Genomic DNA, 19532 nt, shown 5'->3' on the forward strand with positions numbered 1-19532 from the left:
TGCATAGGCAGCATCACTCTCTCCGGGTTTCTGGCGTCTCGTCAGCAACTGGTGTCGAGCAAGCATCACATTCTGTGGCCCTGCATAGTTAGCAATCAGACATTCCCGGGCTATAGCCAGAGTGGTAGCTCCTTGCGTTACGGTGAAAGGGACCTCACCCAGCAGAGAGTTCAGGTGGCCCCACTTTATCGCCTCATCGACCACGTTGTTTCGAGCCATCCAACAAGCAATCCAGTGGTTGAAAACTTCTCTGGCCCTCGGGGCAGACTGGTCGATTATCAGCCGCTCTGGCTTGAGGGCTGCATCCATTTCTGCTAATAAAATTGAAGTGCCAGTTGATGAAGTAGTCAAAGATGATGTGCTCAAACAATAATCTTGGCTTTTATTAGCAGAAACTCATGGTACAATAATGAAAGACAATAGGTGCATGCACAGTTATACTCAAGGGGAGTGTCCTTAACAGTAGAGATAATGGACAGCCAATGTTAGTACAGCAAGGCTCGCCAAAGAGGTCATAGACAGCTTGACAGACATTCATCACTACTGGTAACGGCAAACATCAGCATGACAGACATTCACCACTACTGGTAATGATAAACATTGGACCCAAAGACAGAGATGAGATATTATAATGTGAAATGGAAGAAGAATTAAACAGGTGATCAATCTCCCGCCTCACTGCTCCAATTACCCAGATCCAATCCTAACCATCCATGCTATTGTGTGAAGTTTGCATGTTCCCTCAGTGATGGTTTGAGTTTCTTTTGAGTGCTTCAGTTTCATCCTGCATCCCAAAGATATGGACAAATTGTCATAGTGCCATTCAACATGGAAACAGGTCCCAGGTCCTTCAGGCCAACCTGCCCACATCAACCAAAATGTCCAACTCACACTAGTCCCATCTGCCTGCATTTAGCCCATGTCCCTCTTAATCTATCCTATCCGTGTATCTGTCTAATTTTTTCTTAAACATTGCAATAATATCTGACTCACCTGCCACCATCTGTAAATTTTTTAAAAAAGTTACTCCTCCAGTTCCTGTTAAATCTCTTCACTAACCCCCACCCCTGGCACCTTAAACTCTGGTTACTGGCTCCCCTACTCTGTGCAAAAGACTCTCTATTCCTTTCATGATTTATTACACCCCTATGACATTACCCCTGACCCTCCTGCTCTCCAAGGTATAAAACTGCAACTTGCTTAACTTATCCCTATAGCTCAGGCCCCTGAGTCCTGGCAACATCTTCGTAAATCTTTGCACCCTCTCCAGCATGATAACATCTTCCCAAAAGCAGGGTGATCAAACCGAACACAATACCCCACAATACTTGGGGCCTCACCAATGTCTTGTACAACTGCAACATGACCTCCCAAATTCTGTATACAATACTGTGACTGAAGAAGGCCAATGTGCTGAAGGCAGCTTTGAACACTCTAAGTACCTGCGCCACCACTCTCAAGGTAACGTGCTCCTTTACTCCTAGATCCCGCTGCTCTTTAGCACTCCCCAGATTCCTACCATTCATTGTGAAGTTCCTAGGCATGTTAGACCTTCCAAAATGCAGCACCTCCCATTTCTCTGTATTAAATTCCATTAATCATTCCTCTGCTTAACTGTTCAAAAAACTGCTACAATCCTTGACAAGTGTTTTCACTATCTACATTATTGAAACTTAAGGTCATCCACAAGCTTGCTAATTATGCCATGTCTGTTTTCATATAAATAATTGATATAAATGACAAACAGCAATGGGCCTAGCACCCATCCCTGTGGAACACAAGTCACAGGCCTTCAGTCCGATAAACAACCTTCCACCACCCTTCTATTTAAGTAGGACAAGTAGAGTCTGTTTTGGGACCTCTGTTGTGTGTTTATATATGTAAATGATTTGGATAAAAGTGCAGCTGGGCTGATTGATAAGTTTCCAGACAATACAATTTGTGGATTTGTGGATTGTGAGGAAAAGTGTGAAAATATGCGGCAGGTGACGGAATTTAATCTGGACAAGAGTGAGGAGTGGCACTTTGAGAGATGAAATGTAAGAGGAAAGTGACCAGGCCTCTTGAGCCATCTGTGGTCCACAGCCACACTGCTGGCAACTCCTCTACCCTCCTCTCCCACCGTCCCACCCCCACCCCCCCCACAACACTCCTCCCAGCAATGCACCTGAGCCACTACAGGATCCGTGGATGCCTTCTCCCCTGAGGAACCGATATGACCAGAGGACTTGGAGACTTCCAAGGACTCATCCACTTCAGGAATTAGCCACTCGACCTTCCATCTCCAGGGCCCAGCCAGGAGCTGCCATCCTCTCAGCACTCTCCTGGCAAACATCCAATCTATTGAAAACAAACTGGATGAATTCTAAGTATGGCTTGCCTTTCAAAGAGAACTGAAGGACTGCTGTATGCTTTGCTTCACACAGACACAGTTCATACCTTCCACAACTGATTGTTCTGTGCAACCAGAGGGATTTTCAATCCACTGCATGGATTGCACAGTGCCCGCAGGTAAAACAAAACACAGAGGTGTCTGCAACCTCATTATCCCCATGTGGGGCTCAGACATGGTGTTCCTGGCTCATCCTTGCACTTACTGTGTGAATTGACATCAATACTAACATCAATCTACATCCCACTTCAGGCCAGTGTGCAGCTGGCACTGGATGAATTATTCAGCTCCATCAAAACCCTTGAAACGAAATAACCAAAGCTGGATTCACTGTAGCTGGAGACTTCAACCCCGCCAGCCAAAAGAGTGTGCAACCAAAATACCACCAGAGGCCACAGCACTACTGCGACAACAATCAGAGATGCTAACTACTTCATCCCATGACCACACTTCGGTTAATAGTCCATAAGTCAGTGGTAAAAGTTGTGCTTGTTGGACTGAGGAAGGTGATGACATGTGAAGCGAGTGACCTCACTTGCTAATGTCACCCATGTAATGTAAATGGATAAAAATAATGCTGGTTGTCCAGTACCTCCATAACTTGGGACAAAGACACTTTTTTCCTTGATTTGCACCTGTGGCCCACTGTTTTAAATTTGTGATCAAACAGTTCACATGTGATTGAAGTGCACATTCCAGATATTATTCAGTGTTGATTGTATATTTTTTGGTTTGACCATGTAAAAATTACAGAACTTTTTATACATGGTACTCCTATTTCGGGGGATGATAATGTTTGGGACATTTGGCTTCATAGGTGTTTGTGAGTACTTGGGTATGATTATTGCTTCATTGGTGCAGCAATGAGAGAGCTAGGTTTGCTTCTAAGCTTTTGATCACCTTTGGAGTCTGTAATTGCCATTTTTCAACATGAGGACCAGAGTTGTGCCAATGAAAGTTAAAAAAAAGCCGTTCTGAGGCTGAAAAACAAGAATAAAACTAAGAGCCATCATCCAAACCTTAGGATTACGAAAGTTAACTGTTTGGAACATCATTAAGAAGAAAGAGCATACTGGTGATCTTGGTAATCACAAAGGGAGTTGTTGGCTAAGAAGACCTCCACTGTTGATGACAGAAGAATTCATCATAATGAAGAAAAATCCTCAAAAACCTGTCCTACAGATCAGACACACTCTTCAGGGGGCAGACTACTGTCCACAGAAGACCATGACAGAAATGCAGAGGCCACACTGCAAGATGAAATCACTAGTTATCCACAGAAACAGGATGGTCAGATTACAGTTTGCCAAGAAGTATTTAAAAGAGCCTGCAAAATTCTGGAAAAAGGTCTTATGGACGGAGGAGACCAAGATTAACCTGTATCAAAATGATGGCAAGAGTGAAGTGTGGAGGCATAAAGGAACTGCCCAACATTCAAAGTGTACCACCTCATCTGTGAAACGTGGTGGGTATGTATGTATGGTTGCCACACTTATCTTCATTGATGATTTAACTGCTAATGGCAGTAGCAAAAGGAATTCTGTGGTGTATGGAAACATCTTATCTCCTGAAGTTCAAGCAAATGCCTCCAAACTCATTGGACAGGACTTCATCCCACTGCAAGACAATGATCCCAAACATACTGCGAACCATATAATAATTTGCAGTACGGAAACAGGCCATAATCGGCCCTTCTAGTCTGCACTGATTTACGTGAAACCACTAGTTTCACCTGCCCACTCCCATGCCTATAACCCTCCAACCCCCTCACATCCATGTACTCATCTAGCCTCCTCTTAAATGACAGTAACAGTTTTTTTTTTCCAAAGCTAACAACTGGAAAACCTTTGAAATCAGTCACCCAATCTAAATGCAATTGAGCATGCCTTCCATATGCTGGAGAGAAAACTTAAGGGGACACAGCCCCCGAAACAAGCAAGAGCTGAAAATGGTTGCAGTCGAGGCCTGGCAAAGCATCACCAGGGAATATCAGCACCTGCTGATGTCTATAATCATTGCATGCAAGGGATATGTAACAAGTACTAAACATGACAACTTTAATATATATAACATTGCTATGTCCCATATATTATGGTGCCCTGAAATGAGAAGACTATGTATGAAAAGTGCTGTAAGTTCTACATGATCAAACCAAAATGTATACAATTAACCTAGAATAAAATCTGGAATGTGCACTTTAATTGCATGTGAATTGTTTGATTACAAATTTAAAACTGTGGAGCACAAGGGCAAATAAAGGCAAAAAAAAAGTGTATTTGTCCCAAACATTATGGAGGGCATGGTATACCAATGCACACAAACTTCTTTCAAATTGACTATTCACTATCATGGACAGTCTGTTGCAGGAACATTTGTGAATGATTTAAGAGCTCTTTAGATTTGTTTCATGTATGATGTTTGCAAACTTTGAGGCCAATGTTTTTTTTAATTCAGACTTGTCTTGTACCTTGCTAGTGTTGACATTCTTACAAATTCAGCTTGTAGTATAAAGGGTTTGCCACCTGACAATAAATTTGGCTCCAGAAGTCCAATGGCCAAGATATGAATTTTAAATGAAATTTTCAAGTTAATCAGAACAGTTTGAATATGAATTTTTGGTAAATGCCTTTTTTCTATTGCTGCTATATTTTAGACCTAAACCAGAAGGAGGAAAAACTCGGACAAAGCTAACTGTCCATGAGTTGAAAGCATTTGTGCACCAATTATACAGTCTGCCTTGTCTCATCAGCCAAACTCGGCTGGTTAAGGTAAGCATTTAATAAAGGCAAGTGTCTGTTTATCATGGAGGTAAACAAGAGAGACCACAAATGCTGAAAAATGGGAATAATACATAAAATACTGGAGGAACTCAGCAGGTGAGGCAACATCCATGGAAGGCAATAGAATAGATGATCATTTTCTCTTGTCTTCACTGACCCGCTGAGATCCTCCAGCAGTTTGTGTATTGTGTCTATCACATGTGACTCCCAGGGGCAATTGGCTAGCAGTTTATTTGACAATAGCTTGGAACAGTATACTAATCCAATCGCCATCTGCTGATCTTTACTTCAGATAGAACACCTTAAGGCTTTCCAAGGTTTATGATTATGTAGCATTTCCCCAATATTTATGTAATGCTAACTGTATGTCATTCATTTCTCCCTTTACATTTGCCATTCTCCAATTTATAGGATCTATTATGGAGTCTGAAGGACTTTTTGCAAGATAACCCACAATCAATCCATCCACCTCTTGCAAGGCCACATACTTGAGCACTTTTAAGTAGTTTATCAGTTCCCAGGACTTTGTCACCCTTTGGCTCCTTCATTTGTTTTAGCACTAATTCTTTACGAACACTGATTTCCTTCAATTCCTCCTCTCTCTCTATATCTTTGGTTTCCTAATATATCAAAAAGATTAATTTTTCCTCTTGTGAAGTTAGAGCTAAAGTTTGTGTTCAGTTGATCTGCTAATTATTTGTCCCCAGTAGTAATTCCCCCATTTCTGACTGTAAGGGACATGCATTCCTTTGCTTGCACTAACCTTTTTCATTTTTGTATTTCAGTTTTTGTTTCCCACACACATTTTCTCGACTGCCACCTTCACCCTATAAATTAAAACATTGTTCTTTGCTAGTTTCTGAACTGCTTCCAATCTTTACACATTTTTTCAAACACATTTTTTGTCTCCTCATTTTATGTAACACGATCCCTAATTTTCTTCATAAGCCATTGTTTAACACTCTTTCATGACATTTTTATGCTTGACGGGAATTGTAATTCATTAACTTAATTAAGGACTACAGTTGCTTTTCTTTTTGGGATATATACAATTGCTAACTATTCCCTGCCAATTCTTCCCATTGTTTTGTCCACTCTGTCCCCTTCTCTGCAACTTAACAAAGCTTGATTTCTAAGTTTACTCGATTTTCTGAATGGTCAACAACATTTGACTCTGTTCCTGTCTCCACTGATATTGCCTGACCTCCTAAGCATTTTCTGTTTTTAGGTTTTTATTATGAAGAGGCTTCTTTTCATGTTCTGATTTTCAGTTGGTGATGTCATTTTCCAGGCAGTGTGAAACTTGGAGGATGGGAGGTCATGTCTATGAGGAATCTTGTTGTGAATACCAAGAAAGAGCACAAATAATCTTTATATTTATTGATGGGTTTCCTGGCTTTGACATGGACAGGCAGCAGTCTGTGGGCAGGTTGCCTGTTTGGACCAGTAATCTAAATTATGGATGATGAAATTAATGAATAATTCTTTCATTTATATTTCATGTTAGGAGCTGCTGGACAGTGTAGAAGAATTCAATGAACGTGGTAAGGAGGCGCTGTCTGATAAAATTCCTAATTCCTCCAAGTTGCAACTGTTATTAGAACTGGGCTCTGAACTGGATGTGGAGTTACAAGAACTGCCAAAACTAAAACAACATCTCCAACAAGCTCGCTGGCTCGATGAAGTTAACCTCACCCTGTCAGACCCTGACAGAGTCACACTGGATACAATGAAGAAACTTATAGACTCTGGTATTGCCCTGGCACCACATCCTGCAGTGGAAAAAGCAATGGCTGATTTACAGGAGCTCTTGACCGTATCGGAACGGTGGGAAGAGAAGGCCAAGGTGTGTCTGCAAGCCAGGTATGAAAAAGAAAGGTTTAGTTTGTTGATGTTTTTGAGTGCTTCCATTTAAACATGTCCTGGAACTTTGTGCCAATTCCTAATGGCTATATTTCAGAATTTTCTGTCAACTTTGCCTCCTAGTTGCATAATTTAAAAATTTATCTTGGAAAGAGGAATCATTTTTAAAGACATTAATTAACTTTGTATCCTCAGTGCATGCATTTGTAATTGAGTTTGGAAAGAATTAGTGCACAACTGCGCATACTAAGGAAAAAGAAAACACCGATGGGAGGGGGGCCCAGCTGAGGAGCGAACTAACACAGCGCGACCAGCTGAGAGATGCCCAACAGCAGGGCTCTCAGCTGGAAGAAGAGGTAAACAACAGGAAAGGGAGTGATAGGAAAGAAAAACAGCAACAGGAGGCCCAACAAATAACTAGCCCAGAAGAAGAGGACCAACAGCAAGAAGCCATGCAAAAAAACACCCAACAAACTGAGGCAAGCAGCTCAACAAGAAAGTCAGAAGAGACTCAGATACAAGGAAGAGAAGTAGAAGACACAAACACAAAAGAAGAGCAAGAAGAAGACCAAGCTCTGCACAGAGAAATAGAAGGTAAAATAGATGAACAGTATATAGATTAAAAAAAAATTCAAGAACAAATGAAAGCATCAAAAGAATGGTTGACATTAGAATTTAGTGAAATGTAAAGAAAAATGAAAAGTACAGAAGAAAAAATGAGTCGAATAGAGCTGGTCATGACAGAAATAGGGAAAAGATTAGAAAATGTGGAAAAATGAGAAATGGCTGTAGAAATGGAAATGAATGACAAAGAAAATTGGAAGACAGTGACAAAAAAGTCACGAGCTGTTCGCTCAGAAGATTGATATAATGGAAAACTACAGTAGGCGAAACAACATAAAGATAGTGGGCCTAAAGGAAGATGAAGAAGGCACAAATATGAAAGAATTTATAAAAGAATGGATCCCAAAGGTCCTGGGAATGCCAGAAATTCAGGAAGGAATGGAAATAGAAAGGGCACACAGAACATTAGCCCCGAAACCACAAAAACCAAGATCCGTTTTAGTATAATTACTGAGATACATGACAAGAAAAAATATACTGGAGAGGGCAAGGGATAAAATTAGAGAAGACAAAAAAACCATTGGAATACAAGGGTCAAAAATTTTTTTTTAACCTAGATATAAGTTTTGAACTACTAAAGAAGAGGAAGGAGTTTAACACAGCAAAGTCGATCGTATGGAAAAAAGGCTATAAATTTATGATAAGATGTCCAGCTGTGCTTAAAATATTTATCCTGGGGGAGCAAAACAGACTGTTCTCGGATCCGGAGAAAGCACAAGAATTTGCACAATGTCTGCAAGACAGAAGGAGAGATGAAGAGATGTAACAAGAACGAAGAACGACGACAAACTACATATAAAGATGTAAAAATAATGTATAAGTAAGAACTAAAGAAGGGAAGTAAGGGGGGGAAGAAAAAAAGAGGGTGAGCTTTGTTAAATGTGAAGATAAAAGTTTTCTGGAGGGGGTCGGGTGGGAGAGAATAACAGTCACTGCAAAATCAGTTGACACTTGCGAGTAGGTTCGCAATCCAAATGGAGAGGGGAGTTGTGGTTGCCTGGTAAGGGACAAGGGGCGACTCAGAGAGTGGGGGGACACTTGGGGTTCAGGGAATTTTAGATGTCAGAGTGGTTGAAGTATTTTATGTTTTAGAAGTGTTGTCATACATTGATATGAAAATGGGGAAAAAGGGGAAGGTGGTGGTGAGGAAGTGGAAATGAGGTGTAAACAGAGTATGAGATGGCCATGTTGAACTATATGACTATAAATATTAATGGAATACATAACCAAATTAAAAGGAAGAGGCTATTAAATTTACTGAAAAAAGAAAAAAATAGATATAGCATTTGTGCAGGAAACACATCTAACTGAAGTGGAACATAATAAATTAAGGAGAGACTGGGTAGGACACGTAACGGCAGCATCATATAATTCAAAAGCCAGAGGTGTAGCTATATTAATCAATAAAAATGTACCAATCAAAATAGAAGAGGAAATAATAGATCCAGCAGGGAGGTATGTAATGATGAAGTGTCAGATATATTCAGAATTCTGGAATTTGATCAATATATAATGGACCCAATGAAGAGGATCAAAAGTTTATGCAAGATTTTTTTTTTTGAAGATTGTAGATAAGCAGGGGAATATATTGATAGGAGGGGATTTTAACCTTAATTTGGACCCAAAGTTGGATAAAACTGGACAAAAGACTAGCAAAAAGAATATAGTGGCCAGATTTATGGTTAAATCAATGCAGAAAATGAAACTTATGGATATATGGAGGAAGCAACACCCAAGGGAGAAGGAATATTCATATTATTCGAGTAGACATAAAAGATACTCAAGGATTATGTTTTTGTTGTCAGTCCATATTCAAGGGAGAGTTAGGAAAACTGAATATAAAGCTAGATTGCTATCTGATCATTCACCCCTGTTATTAGCAATAGAACTGGAGGACATCCCACCAAGAACATATGGATGGAGATTAAACTCCATGCCACTTAAAAGACAGGAATTTAGAGTATTTATTGAATGCCAAATTAAAATGTACTTTGAAATAAATACAGAATTAGTGAAAGACAAATTTATATTATGGGATGCAATGAAAGCCTTCATTAGAGGGCAGATAATAAGTTGTGTAACTAAGATGAAAAAGGACCTCAATTGGGAAATAGAGCAGTTGGAAAGGGAGATAGTAAGTACAGAAAAGGAACTAGTAAAAAGGGATGATATAATGAATAGGAGAGAATTGGCGGATAAAAAAAAACTAAAACATTACAAACGTACAAGGTGGAGAAGATCATATTGAAAACAAAGCAAAAGTATTCTGAATTGGGAGAAAAAATACATAAAATATTAGCCTGGCAACTTAAAACAGAACAAACTGAAAGAACTGTATTGGCATCAAGGAAAAAGGACAAACAAATGTTTGTAAAATTCATTAAAGTTTTCATTGATATTTGTTGGGTTATATGTAAATTATACCAAACTGAGAACGAGGGGAAAGATGATAAAATAGAGGAATTTTTAGCTAATATTGAACTGCCAAAATTGCAAGAAGAGCAACAAAACAAACTAATAAAACCATTTGAAATAGAGGAAGTACAGGATATATTAAAAAAGCTGCCAAACAATAAAACACCAGGAGAGGATGGATTTCCAATAGAATTCTATAAAACATTTAAAGAGTTATTAATTCCTCCTCTCCTGGAAGTAATGAACCAGATAGAAGAAATACAAAACTTGCCAGATTCATGTTCTTCTTCTTCTTCTTTGGCTTGGCTTTGCGGACGAAGATTTATGGAGGAGTATGTCCACGTCTGCTGTAGGCTCGTTGGTGACTGACAAGTCCGATGCGGGACAGGCAGGCATGGTTGCACCAGTTGCAAGGGAAAATTGGTTGGTTGGGGTTGGGTGTTGGGTTTTTCCTCCTATGTCTTTTGTCAATGAGGTGGGCTCTGCGGCCTTCTTCAAAGGAGGTTGCTGCCTGCCGAACTGTGAGGCGCCAAGATGCACGGTTGGAGGCGATATCACCCCACTGGCAGTGGTCAATGTGGCAGGCACTAAGAGATTTCTTTAAGCAGTCCTTGTACCTCTTCTTTGGTGCATCTTTGTCTCAGTGGCCAGTGGAGAGCTCGCCATATAACACGATCTTGGGAAGGGGATGGTCCTCCATTCTGGAGACGTGATCCACCCAGCGCAGTTGGGTCTTAAGAGAGCAATAATTACAGTAATACCAAAGACGGGGAGGATCCATTAACACCAACATCATATAGACCAATATCTCTACTTATTTCAGATTATAAAATAATAGCAAAACTATTAGTAAACAGATTGGCCGATGTGTACCAAAAGTAGTAAAACAAGATCAAACTGGATTTATTAAGAAAAGACGAACAGCGAATAATGTCTGAAAGTTCATTAATTTAATCCATGCAGTTCAAGGAAATAAGATATCAACAGTGGGTGTTGTTTAGACGCAGAAAAAGCCTTTGACAGGGGAGAATGGAATTATTTATTCAAAGTATTGCAGAGGTTCAACCTTCCAGAAAAATATATTAATTGGATTAAAGCATTATTTAATGGACCATTGGTGAAGGTGACAGTAAATGGATATGTATCAAATCAATTTAAATTAAGTAGGTCAACTAGGCAGGGATGCCCATTATCTCCCTCACTGTTCGCTTTAGCAATAGAACCATTGGCAGAACTGATAAGAACAGAATATAAATGAAAAGGGATAAAAATAAAGGAGAAGGAGTATAAAATCAGTTTATTTGCAGATGACATCATAGTATACGTAACAGAACCAGAAATATCAATAAAAGAACTACATAAGAAATTGAAGGAATATGGAGAAATATCGGGGTACAAGATCAACACAAATAAAAGTGAAGTGATGCCAATGAATAATGCGGATTACACAGAATTTAAAAAAGAATCACCATTCAAATGGCAAACACAACCAATTCGATATCTAGGTATTAGATAATAATTTAAGCCACCTATACAAATTAAATTATCACCCATTAATGAAGAAATTACAGGAAATCTTAGAACATTGGAAAGAATTGCCACTACCATTGATAGGAAGGGTAAATTGCATTAAAATGCATGTCTTCCCAAGGATACAATACCTATTTCAATCGTTATCAATTCCCTTAACAGAGAAATTCTTCAATGAACTAAAGAGATTAATAAGGAAATTCTTATGGAAAGGGGGGGAAACTGAGGATAGTGTTAGATAAATTAACAGAGTGGTACAATCGAGGTGGTTTGCAGTTACCAAACTTTAAAAATTATTATAGAGCAGCACAATTAAGGTATTTATCAGATTTTTTTTTTATCAGACAAGGGAAAAACCAGATTGGACTAAGATAGAGCTAGATAAAATAGGGGAGAAAGTACCAGAACATATACTTTATAAGTGGGATGAAAAACTGGTTCAATATAGAAGTTCACCAGTACTGCATCATTTACTTAATACATGGAAGAAGATCCACTTAGAAAGGAAAAAACAAATGACCAAATACTAAAATTATTATTGACGCAAAATCAACAAATCCCCTTCATAATAGATAATATTTCCTTTAGAGAAAGGGAGAGAAAAGGAATTAAAAGAATAGAAAATTGTTTTTTGGGAAATAATTTATTAATATTTGAACAAATGAAGTACAAATATGGAATAACTCATGGTACAATGTTTGCATATCATCATCTGAAAGCCTACTTAAAGGACAAATTGGGAAGCAGACTGAGGTTTCCAGAAGGAAGCAGCTTTGAATATGTGATTACAGAAACAATGATAATAAAAAGATTTATAATAAACATGTACAACATGGTGCAAGAGAAGGAAAATAATGAAATAAGCTATAAACCCAAACAAAAGTAATAAAAAGATTTAAACATAAAGATAAAAAATGAAATATGGGAAAAGTTATGCTCTGGAACTATGAAGAATATAATAAACATTAGGTTACACATGATACAATATAATTGGTTACACAGGTTATATATTACACCCCAAAAGTTTTTTAAAAATGGGATCCAACATTATGAGATGTTTTCATTGTAAGAAGGAAATGGGAACAACAGTACATGCAATTTGGGCATGTGAGAAAGTGAAAAGGTTTTGGGAAGATCTAAATCAGGTATTAAATAAAATCACAAAAAACAACATACCAAAAAATCCAGAGATCGATCTTCTAAGTAATATAAAAAGTAAAGAATCAGGCCTCAAACTGGATGAAGTGCAAAAAAGATTTGTTATGATAGCCTTAACTGTAGCAAAAAAATGTACAATGTCAACTTGGAAATCAGAAGAGAGCCTGAGAATTCAGCAATGGTACATGGAAATGAATAAATGTATTCCATTGGAAAAAATAACATATAATTTAAAAAATAAAGTCACATTATTTGAACAAATTTGGGAACTGTACATGGAACACAACAGACAGGGCTTGCCTCGGACCTCCACCCCCTAAAATGATAAAATGAGAAGACGACAAAATGACCCGATCCAGTATGCAAAAGTAGAAGACACAATTTTCTTGTTTATTTTCATTGTGTGATGACATTGTTTAATGGTTTTATTGTATTGTATATGTTGAACGTTAAATGGGTTTGGAGGGGGGTGGGAAGATGGGGGGGGTGGTGAAGGGGAGAAAATGCCACTGTGTATATTTAAGAGGGAAATGTTTGTATGTATTTTGATTGATATGGTTCACAGTGTGAAATTAAAAAAAAATTTTAAAAAAAGAAAGGTTAAAAAAATTTGGAAAGAATTGTGTTTGTAATTTTGAAAAACTTCTATCTGATATATTGGCAGTTCAAATGTACATCTTTATCTGTGCCTGGAGCAGGTGAGATGTTTGCTCCAAATGGGTATTGGAATCTTTAGCACACTTTTCTCTTTATTAAATGTTGAAAAGTACAATGTTCAGTTCTGGGCGTCATACATTTGGAAGAATTGGAAGTTATAACTAACTGGGGAAAGGAAATTTCACAGATTCTGATAGAATTGACAATGCTCAACATCCACTTTGGCCCTTGCATTGATTCTGTGTGCCAAACTGGTAGTTTTGTTCAAAGATTTATTCAATGACTTGAATTCTAATTTTTCACCTCCCATGATGAGATTTGAAATCGTTTCTCTTGATCTGTATCACACACACACACACACACACACACACACACACACACCTTTCTCAAGATGCAGTAGGAAATGGTGGATATACTTAGCCTTTTACTCAATAATATTTTATCAGAACTCAGAGACCAACTTCAGAACCTAGACTTTGTCGAAGGCCTCACAGAAAATCGTCAGCTACATCAAATGTGCTGCCTTCCTTTACCTTCCTTGTTAACCTCTCAAAACTTTCAAGCAAGTTAGTCAGACATGACTCTTAAATATTTGACATAATTGTCCTTGATTTGATGTCTAGCTATCAAAATGAATTATATTCTTTCTTTTGCTCCTCACTGAAGATGAACGCATTTTATTTCTTCCTCCATTTTAACAATGGTATAACAATAGAAGTCATCCAGTCCTCTGCTGCTACTCCTGTAGTCAGGGGTGACTGAAAAATGATGATCTAAGCCTTGACAATTTCACCCCACGTTGCTTTTCACAGCCTGTGACGTTGAATTTGGATGAAAATGATTCCGTTCCTGAGGCAAAAACCCTTGAAACTTCCTTTCCTCTTAATTTAATCATATTTAATTAATTGTATGCTAATTTAGTATTTTGAACATTAGCAATATCAGTATTGTTATGTACCTGAAAATATTTCTGCTGAACTCTACTCGCTTCCTCTATACGTGCTTTCCTTTACAATCCTTACTCTTTCCTTATCCTCTTGGCTCTAAATGGAAAATATTAGAACCAGACATCATTTGTGTGGGTCATCTTCAATGGTTACATGATATCCTGTCTTACCTAAGTTTGGAGAAAAGTAGATAAGATGTGGGGCCCATTCATGGATTATTATCACAACTTGAAGATTCAAAGTGTGTGGATGCTCCTGCGTCTCCCTGTCTAGTATCTGAAAATCGTTATACAAATTAACCTTGTTTAGAGGGAGTGGTTGGATTATTAGGGGTTTTTTTCTTTTTTCTTTTTATTAGTAGAGATAAACTAGGTAAAGATGCGTTTAACTGTAGATCATTAAAACTGATCATATCACAGAATAAGACGAGAATACCTGAGAAGTATAAAACCCCTTTTTTACATAAAGGAGTCTTAATTATATTTTATCTATTTTCTATTCATCCTTAATTTTGGCTATATTATGAGGAATGGATTAACTGTTAACTCATTATAATCGTAGAGTTCGATGTTTTGAATGGGTTGTTAAATAAATATGGTTATACTCTGGTTTACAATTTTCGTGTGATATGTATATGTGATTTGATTTGTTATTAATTAGAAGACCCCCAAAGTTCCTCAACATGATTATCCAACTGCACGAAAACCAACAAGGTCGGGTCAGATACAGCAATGAGCTCTCTGAACCCTTCTCCATTAACAATGGCGTGAAGCAAGGCTGTGTTCTCGCACCAACCCTCTTTTCAATCTTCTTCAGCATGATGCTGAACCAAGCCATGAAAGACCCCAACAATGAAGACGCTGTTTACATCCGGTACCGCACGGATGGCAGTCTCTTCAATCTGAGGCGCCTGCAAGCTCACATCAAGACACAAGAGAAACTTGTCCGTGAACTACTCTTTGCAGACGATGCCGCTTTAGTTGCCCATTCAGAGCCAGCTCTTCAGCGCTTGACGTCCTGCTTTGCGGAAACTGCCAAAATGTTTGGCCTGGAAGTCAGCCTGAAGAAAACTGAGGTCCTCCATCAGCCAGCTCCCCACCATGATTACCAGCCCCCCCACATCTCCATCGGGCACACAAAACTCAAAACGGTCAACCAGTTTACCTATCTCGGCTGCACCATTTCATCAGATGCAAGGATCGACAATGAGATAGACAACAGACTCGCCAAGGCAAATAGCGCCTTTGGAAGACTACACAAAAGAGTCTGGAAAAACAACCAACTGAAAAACCTCACAAAGATAAGCGTATACAGAGCCGTTGTCATACCCACACTCCTGTTCGGCTCCGAATCATGGGTCCTCTACCGGCACCACCTACGGCTCCTAGAACGCTTCCACCAGCGTTGTCTCCGCTCCATCCTCAACATCCATTGGAGCGCTTACATCCCTAACGTCGAAGTACTCGAGATGGCAGAGGTCGACAGCATCGAGTCCACGCTGCTGAAGATCCAGCTGCGCTGGATGGGTCACGTCTCCAGAATGGAGGACCATCGCCTTCCCAAGATCGTGTTATATGGCGAGCTCTCCACTGGCCACCGTGAGAGAGGTGCACCAAAGAAAAGGTACAAGGACTGCCTAAAGAAATCTCTTGGTGCCTGCCACATTGACCACTGCCAGTGGGCTGATAACGCCTCAAACCGTGCATCTTGGCGCTTCACAGTTTGGCGGGCAGCAACCTCCTTTGAAGAAGACCGCAGAGCCCACCTCACTGACAAAAGGCAAAGGAGGAAAAACCCAACACCCAACCCCAACCAACCAATTTTCCCCTGCAACCGCTGCAATCATGTCTGCCTGTCCCGCATCGGACTTGTCAGCCACAAACGAGCCTGCAGCTGACGTGGACTTTTTACCCCCTCCATAAATCTTCGTCCGCGAAGCCAAGCCAAAGAAAAGAAAGAAAGAAAAGAAAGAAAGAAGAATTAGAAGACCATGTATAAAGGGTTTTTTCTACTAAACACAATAAAAATAATTTAAGAAGAAAAGAAACTAGGGTTGCTCGTCTTCGAGCAGAGAGAGTTAACCAGAGAAAGATTTTAGGTTGGGTTGTGGGGGAGGAAAAAAGGAGAAATGGTGCTCAGCAGAAGAAGGAATTTTAATGAGGATTTAATTCTTCTCACTGCCATCTTCGGGTAGGCGGCACAGTCCGAAGACCAATTTCTCTCAAACAGCTATCAGGCTTTTGAACCTCCCCTTGTTACACTAGTCAGGGATTGCTCCAATGCCACTAAAGGCCCATCTGCACTATTACAAAGCTGTTTTTATTTTTGCACTAGGATAACTGAGATTATTTATTATCTCTCAATCTTTTGTGATTATTTTCTTTTTTTTATTCAGTCGATTATACTATTAAATAGATTTTTTTCTCTTCGGCTGCAGCAAGTGTGAATTTAATTTTTTTAAAATTTAGACATATATGCAGGCTTACAGCATGGTAACAGGCTATTTCAACCCACGAGTCCGTGCCACCCAATTAACCTTACATCCCCGGTATATTTTCTTTTGAACGGTGGGAGGAAACCCACGCAGACACGGTGAGAACTTACAAACACCTTGCAGATAGCATGGGATTAGAACCCTGGTCCTGATCACTGATGCTGTAAATGCATATGCTAACTGCTACATAACCGACCTGGTTCAGCCAAAATCTGCACTTCCTGAAACAAGTCCTATGTCCATGCTTGTGCTCCAGCCTAGCAGAGACTTGACATCTTCTTGGATTACAAAAAAATGTTAATATCTGCAGCCGTCTTTGTAAGTAGCCCTGCGGGCGCACTGTGCCATCAGTTCTGATTCTTCTGCCACCAGGCTTGTGGACTTGGTGCACGGTATGATCTGACTTCATCAGTCGGTTGAACGTTCTTTGTGACATGATGTTGCCCTTGGCCCCAGAGTCAACTTTCATGCCTATTGCTTTACCATTGATCTTTATTGTTACAAATGCTTCATTGTTCCTTCTGATTTTTGCTGGGTCTCCTCCCATCTGCAGAATCAATCCATCAGCGTAATACTCATCATCTGAGTTGGTCTGTCCTTGCTCAGGTTCCAGTTGATTAATCATCCTTCTGTATCTGTGTCTCAGGGTGAGTTGCTGCCTGGCTCTGCAGCATCTGCTAAAATGGTTCCATTTCTGGCAGGCTCTGCACTGTTGACTGAACGCCAAGCGCATCTCTCATCTTGCCACATGGTCGCCATCACAGTTACCGCACTCCGTCCTGGATGAGGGTGAAGTAGGGCTTTGTTGGCTTCGTCTTCTGGCTTCTGGCCATTGACTGTTAGCAGGTCCTTCTTGGACTGTGTCTACACTTGCATCTTGCTGTTGTGGAGGGCCTAGCTTTCTCCTGTTCTCCTCTGGGGTTTCGTAGGCCAGACATGTGGAGATGGCCTTTGTGACATTAGTTCACTGTTGCACAGCAGTGTCTTTCTCATGCCTCATCACAGATGCTACAGACTATTCTGTCTTTAACCCACAGAGCGCTCCAAAGTTACAGGTTTTTGCCCTGACTTTTAGGTCACTGATGTACAAGCGAATTGAATCGCCAGGCCTCTGGTTTTTGGCATTAAATCTGTGCCATTCCATTGTTAAATTATTTTGTGGATTGCACATATCTCAAAATTTTCTTTTTAAATGCTCGGGGTCCTCTCTTGACTCAACTGGGCTGATAATGATACCCCCCTTCACAGCTTGTTTGTGTACATGAATGACCTTTTCGATTGTCTTGAGGCCTGCCAAATTTAGTAAAATGTATGCTTTGACTCGGGCAGAATTATCACTATGCGCCGCCACAGTGAAAATGTCATGTTCAAATACACACCAATTCTCAGCCACATTGCCCTCAAACATGAGCAGGTCGGGCCTTCTGAATCCATCTGCCATTATGGCACAGTTACAAACATGTTGCAAGTGTGGCGTTGGTTGAAAACTTCATTTTGAAGGCTTCAGGCTTGGGATGCATGTGATCCCACTTCTGACACTATGTTTGTTATTGCATCGAATAACCAGACAGCACGAGTGGCAACCTCTGATGAATGCTTTACTTTCAAATCCAACAACAATACAATGTATGACGGAGCTTCTTGAAATGCACCTGCTACCACCCAAGCTCTGTTTTTAACTAACGTGCTTTGCAGGGACTCACACATATGCAATAGCATTGTGGCAAGTACGGTGGCTGCAGTGGGTGCAGAGCAGCCGATGGGAGTGGCTGTCTAAACAGAGAGAGATGACTTCCTTCAGAGCAAAGGGAACATAATTTTATTATTTTGCGCCTCATTCAGGGGTTTGGAAAATTTGATAAAGAAGTTGCCTCTGGATTCATGCTTGTGAATTTTCCTTTCTGATGGGAGGGAGGTGAAGAGTGTTTGGCCAGGAAGGGATGAGTCTTTGACTATGTTGGCTTTTTTTCTAAGGCATTGGGAATCAAGTCAAGTTCATGATCCTCTGTAGTTTCTTGTGTTCTTTGGTAGAACTCCGATAGATGATAGTGTAATAACGTTCAAATGGGAATTGAATTAAAATTTGAAGTTATCAGAATTTGCAGGATTATGGGAAAATGGCTGGGGATTGGGACTTCCAGTCTCTCAAAGGTACAATAATGAGCCACCTGTGAGTCTACTTGCAAAATAACACTTTACACTTAGGATTAATACGTCAAAGGGGTTTGCGTTAAGATGAGGATTTGGTTTTGATTTTTTGAACTGGATCAACTTTGTGCTCAAAGCAAAGGAGTAATCTGAGAGTATTAAAAAAAAATAATGAAGTGGGAATAATTTATGTTGTTCCTTGTGCCTATTCCACCAATGTTGGTTGATCAGGAATCCATTAGCATCTAAAAATGCAGCAATCTCCATCTTGAATTTATTCTGTGAACGTATCCTTCAAAGACCTCTACCCTCTTGAGTGAAGTCATGTATTCCCATCTCTATCCTAAATAGCTGACCTCTCTGACTGCTAGTTCCAGACATCCCAAATCCACCTCTGTAAGAACTCTGCATATTTCAGTGAGGTCACCTCTCCTTTTTCTCAGCTGTGGAGGAAAGGATTGATCTGTTCTATCTGTTCTTGTAGAATAATTCCACCCCCCCCCCCCCCCCCCCCCCCCATTCCC

The 19532-nt window shown here is 39.8% G+C and overlaps 1 protein-coding gene across 3 annotated transcripts in view; it reads left to right on the forward strand.

Moving 5' to 3' along the window:
- The window catches only part of kdm5a (lysine demethylase 5A), a 176932-nt gene that overhangs the window by 127667 nt on the left and 29733 nt on the right, over nucleotides 1-19532 (forward strand). For all 3 annotated transcript variants that reach the window (XM_069903296.1, XM_069903294.1, XM_069903295.1), the window contains 2 exons: nucleotides 5046-5160; nucleotides 6680-7035. In XM_069903296.1, coding sequence (XP_069759397.1) covers nucleotides 5046-5160; nucleotides 6680-7035 — 471 coding nt within the window. The remainder of the gene's footprint in view (nucleotides 1-5045; nucleotides 5161-6679; nucleotides 7036-19532) is intronic.

Source organism: Narcine bancroftii, chromosome 11 (assembly GCF_036971445.1).
Source record: "Narcine bancroftii isolate sNarBan1 chromosome 11, sNarBan1.hap1, whole genome shotgun sequence".
NCBI classification, from domain to species: Eukaryota; Metazoa; Chordata; class Chondrichthyes; order Torpediniformes; family Narcinidae; genus Narcine; species Narcine bancroftii.